The 19,565-nt window shown below is 32.9% G+C and overlaps 1 protein-coding gene across 4 annotated transcripts in view; it reads left to right on the top strand.

Moving 5' to 3' along the window:
- Nucleotides 1–19,565, top strand: part of LOC124362292 (autophagy-related protein 16-1) — a 235,709-nt gene that overhangs the window by 46,510 nt on the left and 169,634 nt on the right. For all 4 annotated transcript variants that reach the window (XM_046816663.1, XM_046816664.1, XM_046816666.1 and 1 more), the window contains 2 exons: nucleotides 6,868–6,956; nucleotides 15,787–15,928. In XM_046816663.1, coding sequence (XP_046672619.1) covers nucleotides 6,868–6,956; nucleotides 15,787–15,928 — 231 coding nt within the window. The remainder of the gene's footprint in view (nucleotides 1–6,867; nucleotides 6,957–15,786; nucleotides 15,929–19,565) is intronic.

Genomic DNA, 19,565 nt, shown 5'->3' with positions numbered 1-19,565 from the left:
ATGCCCATCCCTTTCCCGATTCAGGATTCCGCCCCACTGGTTACAGAAATACCCATAAGAAATGCATTGCAGCAAACATATGTTAACGTCTTTTCAAATTTTTAATCAGCTGTTCTTTGTAAACATATATTACACTTATAGTTTTAAAGCATAGAGTAAGCTTAAGAGAAACGACAAATTTTGTTTAAACTGTTTTTGCAATCACTGTTAAACATAGACTTTACTATCCAGATAATACAATTCAAATTTGACGTAAAAATTCACCTTTAACTGCAATATTTATTTAATATAAACCATGCTCATGCTTGATCAGAAGAGTAATGCAGATATCATAATTACTATCTTACGTTGGCTACAAATATAAAGAATGTTATAAAATCAACCTTAGTTGTTTTTTTTGACAGAAGTATGGTTCTCAAAACTCCGTGTGTACATATTCTCTCGATCGAGACAACAAAGCAAGCTCAATCGTGGCATCGGAGATATAACTAATTTAATCTAAAATTTATTATAGTAAAAAAAAAATTTACTAAGTAATATAAGGACTTCGGTTCTTAAGATTTGCGTGCGAAGCCGTGGGTAACAGCTAGATAGAGGCAGGAATATGGTACATACCTTCATAATACGCCCAAGAGGCTCACGATGGAACGACTATCAATTATCTCAGCAATGTTTAGAATGTGATAGAAAAAGAATAAGTGAATATAGTGTACTGTTTTCAACGGGAAATTGCGTGCGAAGCCGCGGGCAACTTTTGCAAAAAATTATTGAAATGCGCAGCAAAGCGCGCCGGGCCCGCTAGTTTTTTATAAAGATGAAAAGGATATATACTATAAGATATTTTTTTAATAGAATTTTCTTGCTAAAAATGTTAGCAACTACCTAATAGTTTATTTTACCAACTACTAACTTCCTACTAGCCCAAATATGTATTTTATGGTGTTAATAGCTAAGATTGACCATTATCATAGTATGTGTTAAACCCAATGGGCCATGGCAGACACGAAAAATCTGTAAGTTTTACATAAAGTCAGAATCACACAGATTCTGGTCTTGGGCTGTTCCATCTTTTTTCCAGATGACATAGACGTCTTTGCTAGAATTCAAGACACCCAAAGTGTTGTGTGGATGTTATATACCACAGAAAGGTCAATTCCTTTTTGCAATAATTCCTTATACTACCTCAAAGTAGTTGAATTGCAGGATCTTGCCACCGGGCCTGGTTTTAAATTTTAGATTACATAGTTAACACACAAGGATATTTTTAGTCTGATATGAAATTTCTTACGGTTTGTGTTTAAATTATTGTATATGATGGAAGAATAAAAATGGAAAAACTCTCATTGTCCAAGTTAACTTATGGATACAACTTTAGGAGAAGAACCACAAGTAATTCTTATAAAATCTTAAAATGCATTTGTAACAGCTTTCCTTACACAACTTATAGATTTACCAAACTTCTGAAATATATTTTTAAAGTATAAATAGAACAGATACTAATTTTAAGGGATCACAATAGTTCATTTATATATCACAATTCTTGAGGAATAGTTTTACTGCTGGATATTTTGGAGAAGTAATTTTAAAATAATATTTTAAGAGAAATATAAAATTGATCTAACTGAAAAAGGATTTAATTCATAGTAAAAATAAATAATTCCGCAAATAATTTATAATAACATGAACATGTATTCACTCCAAAATCAATAGTTCTACAATTCCTGAGTTGTATATATATTCCAGCAATAAAATTGAATTAAAACTTGACGGTGATCCTTGGAAAATCACATGGAAATTCATTTTTTTCACATAAATTAATGATATTCATAATTTAGGTATCATTAATTTATCATCAGAAATTCAATGAAATAACAACCAGAATTGTAATATGACAACATAATTTATTAAATTGTATATAACATCAATATCCAAAGAAAAAATAGATAAAATTGTTAGACCTTGTGACAGTAAATTTTTAGTTGTGTATTATGAGTTACAAAATTATGAAAAAGTCAAATAAAATATTGCCATTTATGAAAAAGTTAGGCAGTTTTCGAACAAAAACCTTGTTTATGTTAAAAAGTACTTTTTTGCTTGATATGATTCACCGAGAATTGGAAATTTATAAATTAAATACTTTATTGAAGAAAGATTGTGGACTGTGTGTTTCTAACTATGATGATTATCAATTTTATCTACCATTTTTAGATGTTTTAAGTGAGTTTGGCATGAACATTTGTCAAAGTAGTATAAAGTAAACTATAACTACCTCTTGACAACATTACTTTGCTGCAAGTAGAGATATAAAAAAAAGTATCTAACTACAACTTGATAATAAAAGTAGGTAATTAATTTTTTACTAATTGCCTTTGAATATTGTAGGTATAGACATTATTTTATTTATTTAAATTTGTCATACACATTTAATAATAAATAATATTGAGAAAAAGTAGACCAATTGTTTTTATTTGTCATAACTACTATATTGTTTACTAAATATTGTAACAAGAAACAGTTTATCAAACAATTTATTACAACAATTTCAGATGTTTTATTGATGTGGTAATACCAAAGTGATGGAAACAGGATTTTTCCGGACATTTGCCATCGTTCAGTGAAACAAGAAACAGTAAAACACTACGTTTCGAGATCTGCAATCTGATCTCTTCTTCAGGTAAAGAACTAACCTAATACATAATTACAAACTAGGTTAAAATAAACAAATCTTACTAAAAGCGTTGTGGCACGCCTAAGTCAGGAATCACAACGTACATGTTGTTGTCAACTTCACTAACACTAAAGACATGCACTCAATACAAAAACTAATACAAAACACTAATCATTAAAACTAAACTACGGAATACAGGTCACAATACGTCTTCACTCGTCTACTAACCACCTACGACTGACCAGAGGGACTAGCCAATGGCAATCGTGACGGCTGGCTAAAACAAGATGGCGGAAATACAAGGGAAGGGAACAGGAATGGGCCCTTTTCGTTATTATTGGTTCATGCGAGATGAAACTTCTTAAAACCATATTGTGACTCCGCATTGGTTTATTACAAATATCCGATCCGTTTGATACTTTTGGTTTTCTCTTTAGTTCATTTTTTAGAATTGGCAACCAAAGCGGCCTAATCTCGACTGATGTTGACTGATTGGTTGGTCTGCCAATTTAATGTATGTTGCCTCAATTAATTTCCTTTTGAAGAAATGTGGTTCCCGATGTATTATGTGGGCTTCATCCCAATTCATATGATGGTCTTCGGACCAACAATGGTGTGCAATTTTTGACTTTTCTGTGAAACCCTTTCTCGTGTTTTCTTTGTGTTCTTTTATCCTTACGTTTAGTGGTCTTTTTGTCTCGCCTATGTATTCCCCTATTGCAGCTACATTTTATACTGTAAACCACAGTTTTGGAATCCTGTGTGCCATTTTTTTGGTTTTGTTTTTACGAGACTTTGTCTAAGAGTGTTGTGTGTTTTTAAACGCGGTTCTAATGTTGTACTTTCTACCTACTCTTCTAATTTTCTCCGATAATCCCGGCACATAAGGGATTGACATAAACGCAAATTTATCACAATTCTGTTTTTTCTGACTCAGGAATGATTCTTCTGGTTCGTTTGCACTTATTAATTACTAATTGAGGGTATCCATTGCTTCTGAGATCCGATTCAATTTTCTTAAATTCTTCTTTTAGTCCATCTTTATCTGAGCACAAGCTCTTTGCTCTATCAAACAACGAGTAGGCTACTCCTTCTTTGACAGATTTTTGATGGTTGGAATGATAATTTAAATATTTTCCTGTGTGTGTTATCTTTCGAAAAACAGTTGTCTTAAGGACATCCCTATCTCTTAATACACACACATCCAAAAAGGGAAGCTTGTTTTGGACTTCCACTTCCATTGTGAGGCGGATGGAAGGAGAAATACTATTAATGTGATTCAAAAAATTATTTAATCAATGTCTCCATGAGAAAAAATAAACAAAGGTATCATCCACATACCTCCACCAAATCTTCGGTTTGAACTGAGCTGAAGCCAAAGCTTTTCCGCTCGAATTCCTCCATAAAGATATTGGCGAAAATAGGAGACAGTGGAGAAACCCATTGCCATCCCCCTCATCTTGACGGTAAATTTTACCCTCTAACTCAAAATAATTGCATTGAGTGCATAGTTCTAACAGCTCCATAATTACTGGCACGGGAAGTTTAGTTCTATCCTTTAATGTTTGGTCTTCTTTGAGACGTGAAATGTACCAGTTCCAGAAACTCTCGGAATTATTAAATCACGTCTCAAAGAAGACCAAACATTAAAGGATAGAACTAAACTTCCCGTGCCAGTAATTATGGAACTGTTAGAACTATGCACTCAATGCAATTATTTTGAGTTTAGAGGGTAAAATTTACCGTCAAGATGAGGGGATGGCAATGGGTTCTCCACTGTCTCCTATTTTCGCCAATATCTTTATGGAGGAATTCGAGCGAAAAGCTTTGGCTTCAGCTCAGTTCAAACCGAAGATTTGGTGGAGGTATGTGGATGATACCTTTGTTATTTTTTCTCATGGAGACATTGAATTAAATAATTTTTTTGAATCACATTAATAGTATTTCTCCTTCCATCCGCCTCACAATGGAAGTGGAAGTCCAAAACAAGCTTCCCTTTTTGGATGTGTGTGTATTAAGAGATAGGGATGTCCTTAAGACAACTGTTTTTCGAAAGATAACACACACAGGAAAATATTTAAATTATCATTCCAACCATCAAAAATCTGTCAAAGAAGGAGTAGCCTACTCGTTGTTTGATAGAGCAAAGAGCTTGTGCTCAGATAAAGATGGACTAAAAGAAGAATTTAAGAAAATTGAATCGGATCTCAGAAGCAATGGATACCCTCAATTAGTAATTAATAAGTGCAAACGAACCAGAAGAATCATTCCTGAGTCAGAAAAACAGAATTGTGATAAATTTGCGTTTATGTCAATCCCTTATGTGCCGGGATTATCGGAGAAAATTAGAAGAGTAGGTAGAAAGTACAACATTAGAACCGCGTTTAAAACACACAACACTCTTAGACAAAGTCTCGTAAAAACAAAACCAAAAAATGGCACACAGGATTCCAAAAAACTGTGTTTACAGTATAAAATGTAGCTGGCAAATAGGGAATACATAGGCGAGACAAAAAGACCACTAAACGTAAGGATAAAAGAACACAAAGAAAACACGAGAAAGGGTTTCACAGAAAAGTCAAAAATTGCACACCATTGTTGGTCCGAAGACCATCATATGAATTGGGATGAAGCCCCACATAATACATCGGGAACCACATTTCGTCTTCAAAAGGAAATTAATTGAGGCAACATACATTAAATTGGCAGACCAACCAATCAGTCAACCATCAGTCGAGATTAGGCCGCTTTGGTTGCCAATTCTAAAAAATGAACTAAAGAGAAAACCAAAAGTATCAAACGGATCGGATATTTGTAATAAACCAATGCGGAGTCACAATATGGTTTTAAGAAGTTCATCTCGCATGAACCAATAATAACGAAAGGGCCCATTCCTGTTACCCCTTCCCTTGTATTTCCGCCATCTTGTTTTAGCCAGCCGTCACGATTGCCATTGGCTAGTCCCTCTGGTCAGTCGTAGGTGGTTAGTAGACGAGTGAAGACGTATTGTGACCTGTATTCCGTAGTTTAGTTTTAATGATTAGTGTTTTGTATAGTTTTGTATTGAGTGCATGTCTTTAGTGTTAGTGAAGTTGACAACAACATGTACGTTGTGATTCCTGACTTAGGCGTGCCACAACGCTTTAGTAAGATTTGTTTATTTTAACCTAGTTTTGTAATTATGTATTAGGTTTAGTTCTTTACCTGAAGAAGAGATCAGATTGCAGATCTCGAAACGTAGTGTTACTGTTTTCTTGTTTCACTGAACGATGGCAAATGTCCGGAAAAATCCTGTTTCCTTCACAATCCTTCCATCGTCAAAAATAACCTTTAAACAAAGAACCAAAGTGATGGTGTTTTATTGCCAAAGTGGTTACTTTGAAAGTGTTAACACTGTTATTTTGTATTGAAACACTGTTCTAAAAATACCAAAGTTGGATGTGTATAGAGACAATATGAAAAATATCATGTATCAATATAAAGAAGTTTAATAGGTAGTTTCAAAGTATTTACATAAATAATATAACATGAAAACTTTATATTTATGCATATAATGTATATTATTGTTGTCAAAACTAAAAAGTTCAGCGCACATCCTGGCCTCGAATCCTCAAGTTCAAGCAAATGTATGATTGGTCAAGAATTCAAAACCGCACTCTGCAACCATCTTGCAATGAACACTGTGATTGGTCCGGATGGCCTTGTCAAATGGTGCAAGTTGTTAAAATTTGACTAAAATCGTTTCGCTAAAGGTGTGGAACTTCCTTGTTACATTATAGCATTAACTGATTAACTGGGACTCCAATCACGCAGTCTTAATGAGGTTAAAATTGACAACACACCAATTAATTATATGAGAGACATTACAATTCCAGCAAAATATCGAGGTCACATTTTCATTTCATTTGTTATAAAATAAAAAATCTCCTATTTTTTAACCATAAAAAAACTTATCACATTGTGGAACCTGCACCAAACCGTACAAAAAATGATCCTAACCTCCTAAATCGAATCAGAACTTATATGGTTATTATTGTTGTAAAATGGGTAACAAACACTAGTGATTATATTCATGAATTAAAAATTAGGCTTGAACAGATTTTGAAGATCCTTACTTTTATACCTATTCTGTGAAAATACACTTTTATATTTGTATCCTCTACATAACCTCCTCTGACTTCCAGCATGGTGTGTTTTAGGATGAAAATCGGGAGATCATTGACAGATTAAAACAATATAAATCTAAAGACGCTGAAAAAATGAATGAGGAAAATGAGAATTTTGTGAGGTAAGTACAATAATGAATTGATTATTCAGGCATGTAAATAAACGTCTTAATCATCCCTCTTTAGTTTATTTTACATACAATGGAACTTGGATAATTTGTAGGTCAAGGGATAAATAAAAAACTGAATTAACTAAGTTTGATTTTATTAAGAAATTGTAGTGCAGAAATTTTATTTGTTACATCTATGACAAGGTGTCATCTGTTTTGAAATAATCAAAATCAGGATAATTGATAGTACGATTATCCATTTATATTTAAGAAAATATTCAGAAAAATGTATGGCCTTGTTTCCATTGACAGTTAATACATACATTGTAAACAAAAAATAAGAGTATGTTAATATAAATACATGATACAAAAATGGTGAGGAAGGAAACATGTGCAAATTCAGACATTAGAGATTGTCTACATTAGAAAATGGTATTATGCTTGTGCTTTTTAGCTTAAAAATTGTGGGTTTAATAATAGCTCTATGTGTTAAATTTTGTGCCAGTGTGTAAAGTAAGTTTCGCTCTTCAATTAATCAGGTGACAAATTTAAACCACTTCCAAAATTAAAAGAAGAAGTTAAATTATTATATCTTTTTAATTGTGCATGGACATGAGAATACATTTATTGTTATCAAAGATTGTAGATCATAAGATAAGATAGACAGTAGCTGGACAGAGTTTGCAGTTTGACTCCACCCTTTATCAAGGATATAGATGATGAGATAAGATAATCAGTAGCTGGACTGAGTCAAAGTTTGACTCAACCAGGCTCATTTCTGCTTATCATTGGCAGTTTGATCTTATCATACCTGAGATCATATTTTATCAACTACTAGTCAACAAACCAGTTTAGATCAGATGGTTAGCATACTGACCATCAAAAACTTATTGAACTGGAGTGGCGTGAATTCAAATCAATTGATGACAGATTATTTTTGCTACCAACCAGAGTAAAGTTTCGGTTTTCATTACATCAAAACTACTATTATAATATTGTTTTACTTGGAAAATATATTTTATTCTTGCCATCCTAGTTATTTTATCTTGTAATATCCTAGTTATTTTATTGATCATTCAAACTCAAATTTAAAGCAAGTTCATCATGTCACAACAGAATAAAGTCAATAACTATAAAATTAATGTATGTAATATTTGCAAAAGTCAGAGACATGCAGCCTGGCCTGCTAAAATAATTAATGTGGACACAACAACATTTAAGAATAATACTAAATATCAAGTAGTGTTTTATGGAACTGGAGAGACCAAACCTAATAGGTGTTAGTGATTTACATAATTTTGATGATAACAAGGATAGGTTTTCATTGAACAAATCCAAGAACGAAACTTTTAAAAAGGCACTGAAGCAAGCTGAAAAAGAAAATGTAACTAAAAAAGACTTCAAAACAAGCTGTAGCTAAGAATGCATTATTGAGTATTGCATTTTTCTCCTTCAACTGAATTAAAATGCTATGAAAGCACAACCTCAGAAAAAACATATTAATTACTCAGGTGATGGTTTAGTGGGAAGAAATTGCTCGTGTATTTCAAGTGTAGCAAAAACATCACAGCTACCAACTGCTACCAGCAGCCCCTTTCCTCAGACCCCAGTAAATAATGTCATTGTAAAGAAGCCCTTGCACTCAATTATAAGTAGTGTTGAATGTGGTACCAACACCAGATAATGGGATTTCACTGTTTTTTGTCTGTTTTGGAAGGTAGTTGGCTCATGGATGATGCCATCCAAGTGTGTACTTTGATTTGCTTGAATCTGTTATTGATAAAGAACATTCAGTATTGTTAATGAAACCAGTAATAAGTCAAGCAGTTAAATGTTTTCAAGATGTTAACAGTATCCTACAGCCTCTTGAGTTAGCAGATAGTTTCCTACATTTTTATTCCTGTTAACGATTGCTGAAGAAATATTTGGAGGATTCATATGTACAAATGGGAATGACAAATGATGGGCAAGGGTCACATTGGAGTTTGTTACTATTTGACAAATCTAAGGAAAAAGTTCTGTTATTATGACTCTGTGGAAAATACAACCTAACTGCGGCAGAAAAAATAGTCAAAAAGATCTATAAATATATATGTTCAGAAGGAGAGCCAAAAATAGAAATATGTAAAACTCCACAACAAAAACAACTGTGTCGACTGTGGTTTATATATGATAATGATCGTTGAGGTATTGTTGTCTCAGATTGTTCACTCTCCAAAAGTAAAAAATCAGAAAGTTTACCTTCCGGATTTTAGTGAATTGGACATATGGACCAAGAGAGCTCAACTGGCCATGATGTTGTACAACAATAAAACGTTGCTATAGCACCTTGAGAAATCTAACTCTCAAATGATCAATTCTGTGAAGAAGCCTGTGAGTGAACAGAAAGAAAATATTGGAAAGGAAGGAGTAGTCAAGGTCTCAATTTCTAATAAGCCAACCCAATTCAGTTTTGACAGACTCTACGATAGGCCACCATAAAAACTTGAATGGCAATTCAATGGGAGACAGCTTCAACCAAGAGGAAGTAAAAAAGCAAACAATCATCTAACAGAAAAGTCTATTATTCTAAAAAATGCATTTGAGAGTCTTGCTGATGGTACAGAAGAGAATCCACCACAAGGAGCAGAGTACCCTGGTGTAAAGGAAACTAAGTAGGGATCTCAAGTCACTTGCACCAAGGTCGAGAACTCTTACGAAGTACACATGGAAGTACCCCAATCTAAAGAGATGAAAAAAAGAAAAGTTTTCTTGTCATTGGAGACTCAATTATAAAACATGTCTCTATACCAAATGGAAAAATGCATTGTTATAGAGGAGCAACTGCCACACAGATTGACAAAAAAAATTGTAATCTATGAGCAAAGGCACTGACAAAACCCCATACAGTCTTCATTCATGCTGGTACAAATGACCTCAGTAATACCCTACTGCCCGGGAAGATGTCATGGGAGCTCTATATAATACAATTTTAAACTGCCAAAAAGTCATTTCCAGATGCTTGTTTGGTTACCAACAGCATTATAGCAAGAAGAGATGTATCACCCGGAATACTACATCAGACAAACCAAAATATAAGATGGCTATGCAAAGAAACTTGGCGTTATCTACCTCAACGGGGGAAATTACTTAGACAATTCATGTCTGGCAAAGGACGGTATACATCTCAACAGGAAAGGGACTTTCATCCTTAGTAAAGTCATTGCTAAAACAGCATCCCTATGTGAGAAAGTTAATCTCAGACCTACCAAATTTATTGAATCAGATTGAGGTAAATTGTATGGATAAATGCACTATTCCATATTTTGCAAAAGAAGAGAAAAGCAGTCGATCAACAATCAAAGGTACCTCAAAGAACAAGTATCACCCTGGAACCATCAACACCATCGACATCATATAGGCATTCCACCAGCCACCCTGAGAGTCACACAGCCCCTAGCCCGCCACTGCAGCCATTTCCCAATCCACCGGTTTCTTCAGGCTCTCTACAGGACATGAATGCTTATCCTCCACTGCCGGCTGTCAGCTTCGTGTCAAGTGGCGATAGTGATGGAATGAATGTGTCAAAGTCTACAAATTTTGCATCTCAGCCTGATTTTGCTTTAAACTGGAGCCGAGCCAAGTCCCCAGTAATTACTTAAAGAAATCTGAATTGAATGGATCAGTCCAAATTTTTCATCAGAATATTGAAAATCTCAAGTCTAGATTATCTCACTTGGAAATTATCCTTGATGAATTAAAACCTCATATAGTAGTTTTATCCGAACATAACACAAAAATGAATCAAATAGAAAGGATTTAATATAAATAAATTTTTTAGTCACTAGTTATTACTCACGTGAAAAGCACATCTAAAGGGGGAGTAATGATTTTGGCTGAGGAAACAGATGAAGTGGAGACAGGTTGTGATGCCCGATATTGAAAAATTGTGTGACGATAGGATATTTGATTTCTTTGTTTAAAAGGTTATTTTTGACGATGGAAGGGATTGTGAAGGAAACAGGATTTTTCCGGACATTTGCCATCGTTCAGTGAAACAAGAAAAACAGTAACACTACGTTTCGAGATCTGCAATCTGATCTCTTCTTCAGGTAAAGAACTAACCTAATACATAATTACAAACTAAGTTAAAATAAACAAATCTTACTAAAGCGTTGTGGCACGCCTAAGTCAGGAATCACAACCTACATGTTGTTGTCAACTTCACTAACACTAAAGACATGCACTTAATACAAAACTATACAAAACACTAATCATTAAAAGTAAACTACGGAAACAGGTCACAATGCGTCTTCACTCGTCTACTGACCACCTACAATTCTAAAAAATGAACTAAAGAGAAAACCAAAAGTATCAAACGGATCGGATATTTGTAATAAAACCAATGCGGAGTCACTAATATGGTTTTAAGAAGTTCATCTCGCATGAACCAATAATAACGATAAGGGCCCATTCTGTTCCCCTTCCCTTGTTTTTCCGCCATCTTGTTTTAGCCAGCCTTCACGATTGCCATTGGCTAGTCCCTTGGTCAGTCGTAGGTGGTCAGTAGACGAGTGAAGACGCATTGTGACCTGTTTCCGTAGTTTACTTTTAATGAATTAGTGTTTTGTATAGTTTTTGTATTAAGTGCATGTCTTTAGTGTTAGTGAAGTTGACAACAAACATGTAGGTTGTGGATTCCTGACTTAGGCGTGCCACAACGCTTTAGTAAGATTTGTTTATTTTAACTTAGTTTGTAATTATGTATTAGGTTAGTTCTTTACCTGAAGAAGAGATCAGATTGCAGATCTCGAAACGTAGTGTTACTGTTTTCTTGTTTCACTGAACGAAGGATATTTGAGTGTTGTGCAACAATGTTCATTGTAAATAAATGTAAAATTTATTGTTGTGGGTCTTTACCGATCCCCTAATGCAGATGTAAACATATTTTTAGATAGATTAAGTGTTTTGATAGGATGTGTTCTAAAAGCTCTCCTCAAATATAATCTTAGCAGGTGATTTTAAATATAAACATGTTAAACAAAAACAGGACATCATCAGTTTTCAAAAACATTTTGAAAGAGTTACAATATGCATTGCTAATTAACTTTCCAACGAGGAGTATTCCAGGGCTTGAGTTCAGCAATTGACAACATTTCTACAAACTTTAAAAGGGAATGTTTGGAAATTAGTGGTGTAGTAACAATGCTATCTGATCATGATTGGCAAATTTTAAAAATAAAAAAATCTGAAACAGTGTAATGGACACAATGATTATTACATTGAAAACCGTAGGGATTTCTCTGCACTTAATATAAAATTATTTAAAGATTTTCTAAAAAATGAAACTTGGGAAAAAATATACCTTGCTCCATGCAGTGATAAATATAATATCTTTAATCAGGTTTTCACTTATTATTTTAACTGGTGTTTTTCCAATAAAAATGTTTAAGATAAAAAATAATCCATTTAAGTGGATAAAAAATGAACTTAAGATGGAGAAGAAACAAGAAATCATAAACACTGGCAAATATGCAAGATCTACTAAAGATGAAGAGCTATCTAGTTTTGTCAAATTACAAAACCAAGAATTATAGGGAAAAACTATTACTAGCCAAAAGGGAAATTTTTCAGTGATAAAATCAGTAAGGCTTCCAATGTAGTAAAAACCACTTGGAATATAATTAATTATGAAGTAGGAAATAAAAGATGTAAACTAAATAAGAATTGTAATATAGTACTTCAAGAGAACAATGCAATGCATAGAAAATCCAGAAATAGTTTGTAACATTTTTAATGATTATTTTATAAATATGACTAATAGAAAAAACGAAAATGTCCAACCATTAACAAGTTTAAATATTAATGACTTAGATGTAAGAGTTGTAAGAGATGTTGAGAAATTGTTCAGTAAGTTCTTTTGTCTAACTCCAACAAATGTAAAGGAGGTCCAAGAAATTATTGTCTCTTTTGATAATAAACTGACTTGTGGTTACGATGAAGTGTCATTAAAAATTATAAAAGAAGTTAAAGAAGAGCTAAGCAAAATTCTTGTACATTTGATAAATTCTTCATTTGTTAGTGAAATCTTTCCTAATCTACTCAAAATTGCTAAAATTTATTCCGATATTTAAAAGCAAATGATTACGTTCCTTAAATCAAACTATAGACCTATTTCCTTGTTACCATCTATATCGAAAGTTTTATGAAAAAGTAGTATATTAATAGACTGAAGACTTATATAGAAACAAAACAATATTATCAACAACACCCAACATGGATTTAGGAAACATAAATCAACCGTCACAGCTGCAGTAAGTTTTATAGAATCAGTCATAAATTCAATAGACAAAGGGGGGAAGTTGTTATTGGAATTTTTTATGGACCTCTCTAAGGCCTTTGACAGTGTTGATCACCATCTTTTATTATCAATATTTATATGATATTGGAGTTAGAGGTATTGCACTGAATTGGTTCAAATCAAATATGACGGGTAGGAAACAGTTTGTTGAAATAGCTCATAAGTCGACAAATAGAAACTTTAACAAGATTTAAATCTAAATTAGAGCAAAGTGTAATTGGAGTCCCGCAAGGCTCAAATCTTGGACCTCTTCTTTTCTTATGTTATTTGAGGAATATTGAAAGCAAACTATCTTATACTGCAAACAGTTACTTTGTGTTTATTTGCAGATGATACAAATCTAAAGGTTTCTGGGAATTTCGAAAGAAGAAGTTTGAATTCATCTCAGCAATCGAATTGGCTAATCTACAACAATTCTTTAACAACAAAAAAACTTAATTTAAATTATGAGAAAACTAAATTCATTAATTTTAAAAACTAAACAAAATAATAATGATTATGACCTTGATATTCTTATAGACGATTCAGAGATTGAAAAATGCATCAAAATTAAATTTCTCGGATTGATCATTGATTGTCACTTGAGCTGGGATGAGCACATTAAATTTGTGATTGGTAAAAATTAGTTCTGGCTTATATGCCAATTAGGCAAATGTCTTGTTTATGTACTACTGAAGTGCTAAAACAGATTTATTACGCTCATATACATTCACACATTGCTTATGGCATAGCCATATTTGGTGTTGCCACAACTAAGAAAAACCTAACTGACATTTTAAAGGTGCAAAAACAAGCCATTAGAAGTATACTTAAGCTTAAAATTCTCAGAATCTGTTAGAAATTGCTTTAAAGAATTAAAAAATAATAACAGTTTTTGGACTTTATATATATGAAACCATCCTATATTTTAAATTCAATCATGGCCAACAAATTAACTTAGAAAATAATGTACACATATATAACACACGCCATAAGAATGAAATCATCAATGATCATCATAGACTTGAAATGTACACGAAAAAAACTTGTATATCGGGAAAAGATTTCTGAAAAAATATTCCTCAAAGCATAAAGATGGAAAATAATATTAACAAATTTAAAAGAAAACTAAAAAATTATTTGATTGATTTAGTTTTGTATTCAATAGAGGAACTTGAGTATGTTTAGTACTTTTTATATATATAAGTAATGTTATGACACTATTCGATGTACTGTATTGTACAACTAATGAATAAAGAATTATTGATTGATTGATTGATTGTAATGGGGGGGGGGGAGTGGTTTCATGCAATGGGGGCATGGCTCCACATTTTTGTTCCATACCATGATCAGTTGCCATTATGTGTTGGAATATTTATGTGAACGGATGTTCTGTGATTGCAAACCAGGTTGACTTCCGAAATCACTTAAGTGTAGCTCTATTGGTAATTGTCCTGAACCAACGGGATGTGATTGTACAAGATAAGAACTGAACCTAGGCCAATGAGATAGTTTTTGAAAATTGAGGTTATAAGAGATTCAATTTTGCAATCCACAGATCTACTGACAATAGTTGGCACTCCTCCAGGCCATAGTTCAAATGACAATGTCCAGGGGGCGAGTTTGAGACAGCAGTTTAGAGCTGTACGTGGTGCACTTACAGTGATAACAGGCAGGCCTCAGTGATAACAAGGCAAGCCATTCTGTGGATGTTAGCCAGACTAGCTACCACCATCCTGGCCTCCACTCTGTTTTTGGCCACCAGATGATAGCCCCATTTGGGGTAGGGGCTGCTCATCCATCAGACTCAGATGATGTGATTGTGCCTTCTTTTATTTAGCTACTTCCTAAATAATTTTTTAAGCCACACCGTTTATGCACTATCGAAATATTGTCCATGATGTGTGAAGAGATTTTTCTGGGCTTTGCTGGTCTCTACTAAAGTATCATTGGAACATTTGTCACACTAGGTTTTCAGTTGTATGTTGGTCCTCTTTATTTCTGTATTTACACACAACCAGTCTTCCAAGTTATTTCTCCTCGGTATATCTACAAAAACAATATTTGGATTTGACTACTCAGAGTTAATTCTAAGAACTTGCGTTGTTTGCATTAAAGAAAACCAAGACAACTAATACTCATGAAGCCACGAGAGTAGCATATCACGCGTTATTCGAAAGCCACCTCCGTTAAGGAATAGCAGTCTGGGGTGCTTCTTACGGTGGCAATCTCCACAGAGTTATGGTAATGCAGAAAAAAAGCAATAAGGTTAATGGCTGGAATAGGACCTAAAGAGAGTCAAAAGACAAAATTAATGTAGATGAATAAATACATAAAAAAATGAATTTTCCTTTTACTTTTTGTGTATTACTGTGTGTATCATGGAGTATTTTATAGTGTATAGATTCATGAATTAAGTAAATATAAATCTGGTCTTATTTATTTCTATTTAAAAAATTCTAAAATTTATTGTGCAACTGCTATGAAAATCTAATTGGTTTTAACAAAGTGTCTTTTATGCAGGAAAAAGAATGCAAAGATGCAGAAAGAACTAGAAGACGCTGCCAAGGACATGAGGGGACTGTCCCCAGATAGCTTCTCCCTTAACAACGTTGGTCCTGTGTTATTGTGTGCCTCTGTACCTACCAAACCTTCACTCAAGTTTGTAAGATTTCAGTTCTATTTCTCCCTTAATGTCTTAATTTTTTTCCATCAGAAAAAAATTTATTTTCTTTGTTTTCTTTCTTTATTTTCTTTGTTTTTTTTTTATAATATAGTCCAAGGGTTTATAGAAAAATATCTTTAACCATAAGTAACAGATTTCTTACAAAAAAAACAATACTTTGTAAAATCATGTTTAGGAATAGATAAATTATTCTGTAGTATTTTAAAAGTAACTATTTATTATTTATCAATGCTTGGAACACAATATGTAGTGGATAATTCTATAGTAGAAGTGATTAACAAATCAGTCTATACACCTTAACCTTTAAGTAATGACAACTGTGAATAGTATAAAAGGCTACCAGAGGACTAACCTTTCAAATTCAGGTACTGATAATTTGTATGCTAAAATTTCTGACAATATGGAAGTTTGCATGTAATACTATTCCCAGTCTCACATAAAAAAATTCTTGCACATGTGTTAGTTTTTCTATTTGTTTTTATTTCTAAGAACCCCTGAATTAGAGACAAAAAAAAGGTAAAATAATGTTATTTGTATAATAAATAAAAGTCATGCTTTGGAAACTTAAACCTTCTTTACAACAAAATGACTTGATAAATTCTAGCGAGTATTGGTTCTGGAAGTCAATGAGCACAGGTAAAGCTATTGGCGATATTGTCAACTGTGAATCAGTGAACTTGGTCTCAGAGGGCTGTTGTTGGTGTTCTATGTGACCTATCCAAGGCTTTTGACTGTGTGAATTATACCATACTAATATCAAAACTCAATGAATTTAGCATAAATAACATAGAAATCAGTTGGTTTTTTCTTATTATAAAAACAAGTTATTTTGTAGTATGGCGATTACTTTATGTTCTCCATGGAAGAACCTTGACTATGGTGTTCATAGAGTTCTATCTTGGTACCTCTTTTTATCATGTATGATGATGACCTATATGGTATCGCTGGAGCTAAATTATATCATTATACGGATGTCAAAACACTAATATGCAGCAGGCATAAGGGTATCACATGTGGACAAATGTGAAGGAAGAGCTTTAGTCTCTAAATATCTGGTTCTTAGTAACCACATTAAACAATAGAAATATAGATATACAGTCCTATGTGCTGTGTACTATTTCTTGGGATTGAAATAAAAAGCAAAAAAAAAAAAAAAACTAAAAACTAAACTAAATGGGACTTGGGTCTGCAGCCAGTTAAATTGGCAATCCCATATTAAAACCTGTCTAAAACATTGTATTCAACAATATTTACTCTAAGAGTTCTTAATCAGTCAACCACTATAAATACACAGCTCTCACTGTTATTGTGTTTATTTTGCTCCTTTTTGAAATTATTGAATCCTTACATGGGGAACCTCGTCATTCTGAAACCATTTTTAAACTCCAAAAAAAAGCAGTAAGAATTTTTGTGAAGGTTCCACTACAGACTCAATTTAAAGAAATATTTATTGATTTAACATTCTAATATTGTATAGTATCTATCTATTGGAATTAGCCTGCATAGTCAAATCCAAAATTAATGATTTTGTAGAAGGACAATACACCCACGGCCATAACACAAGCAATAATAACATAATTACACCTGTACAACATCGGCTCAAACTTTTAGAATCATCTCCATAGTATGTTAAACAAAAAATAAACGATAAAATTCCTCTAGAATAAAAATGATCTAATCTCTTACAAAATTTATAACAGCATTTCATAAATGGTTTCAGAGGAAAGCATTTCATTATACTGAAGAATACTTAACTATGTAAATGGCTGTATATTTTGTGTCTTTGTAGTGTTTTTTTTTTTTTTTAAATGATATAAAACAATATTCACAACTCTGTAAATTTTATTATAAGACTTTGATTAACAAGTCACCAGTCATGTACATGATAAGATACGATGCTTTAAAATAAATGGATACTGTTGTTCTTCGTCCACTTCTTTCTGCTGCTTTATGTAATGATGTTTTAAAATATAATTACTCTATTAATATACTTTTTCATATTTGGTCAAAATTCTTTTTTGTTTTTGTTCCATACAATTTCTGTAGTATTGGCATGTGTTTTTGCAAACGTTTTCAATATATACATTATAGTTCAACAATTATAATTCGGAGAGTTCCTCTTAAACTAGATTTAGATACTAAGAATTGGGTTAACAGTTAAGTTCTTGGTTAGATCATGCTATGGTCTAAAGCTAAGTAAAAGAGCCTAATTGTTTCATTTACAAATTGTGAAACGTTTTAGGAGGAACTGTGTAAATGAGGAATAACATAAAATTCTTAAATATCACTTTAAATTCTAAACTAATTTCTAAAAATGTATGAAAACTTCGCAAATAAGAGTGAACTATGAATATTTTTTTAAATATCAAACTATGTTAGCTTTAAAATAATTGGGAATATAGACGTAGTTTTGTTTCAAAGTATTTTACATAGTGGATTATTAACTGTGGAAATAACTTTAGAAAATGGAAAAATATTCTTATAAAAAAAAGTACTTTAAGAGCAGTGTTCAATCAATAACATTTTAGCAATTTATTTAAATGTTCTGTGAATGTAAAATGTTGGAAATGTCATCATCTTCTATATTAAGCATAGCAGTATATCATAACATCGTAGATTAAGGCCACCAAATGGAATATAATTAATTAATCGAAAGGTTAAAAATTTATCCCATTAGAAAAGTATAGTGTCAAGTGTTCCATGATGATAACATGTTAGAACTATACAGGGTGTCAATTAAGTCTGGAACCTCTTTTTTAATTTTTAAACCACAATATAAAAAAAATACAAAAGTTCACACGTGCTTACTGGTGATAGTAACGCACATATAGGCCCAATTACCGACCAGATAATCCCTTTGGGGGACGGTCCACAAGGAGTCGGACAAAATTCTTAAATAGCAGCATAGGTCAAGTTTGGTATCAAATTAAAGTTCTTACTTAGCAGAGTACAATACCGCAAACCGGACTTCAAAAGGTGGATTCATTCAGTAGTTATAGCTATTTGAATTTTAAAACAATTGAACAATGTAAATTATTAAGTATTACAAATAAACACCAATTTGTAAGTACCTGTGATCAAAGTAAGTGTTCAAAATGTTCCCCTACCATCGTCTGGCAATGTCCTAGGCGGTTGTAAAAGCCATCCACTGCATTTTGAGGGTAGTCACGAGGAATATCTTGAGCTTCTTGGACTATGAGATTTCTTAGATATCTCGAGGCTTAGTACGATAAAATTTATCTTTGAGGTATCCCCAAAGAAAAAAATCCAGCGGAGATAAATCAGGGGAACGAGCAGGCCACTCTACTGTACCACGTCTTCCAATCCATCTGTGAAGGAATATTGTATCCAAGTATTCTCTAACAAGGAGAGCAATATTTATCTTGTTGGAAATAAATTCTTTGAAATTGTCGACCAAGAGCAGCTTGTAGTGCAGGAATTATCTCATTTTGGAGCATTGCTAGATACGAGTCACCATTTAAATTACCATTGATAAATAATGGGCCCATAATTTGATTTCCTATAATACCTGCCCAAACGTTAAGTTTCTGTGGATGCTGTGTATGACTCAATCTGCCACTTTCACATTCTAACAGTAGTTGTGTTATTGGTAATA

The sequence above is a fragment of the Homalodisca vitripennis genome, chromosome 5, assembly GCF_021130785.1.
Source record: "Homalodisca vitripennis isolate AUS2020 chromosome 5, UT_GWSS_2.1, whole genome shotgun sequence".
In the NCBI taxonomy this organism is placed as follows: Eukaryota; Metazoa; Arthropoda; class Insecta; order Hemiptera; family Cicadellidae; genus Homalodisca; species Homalodisca vitripennis.
This window is presented reverse-complemented; position numbering and strand designations above follow the sequence as displayed.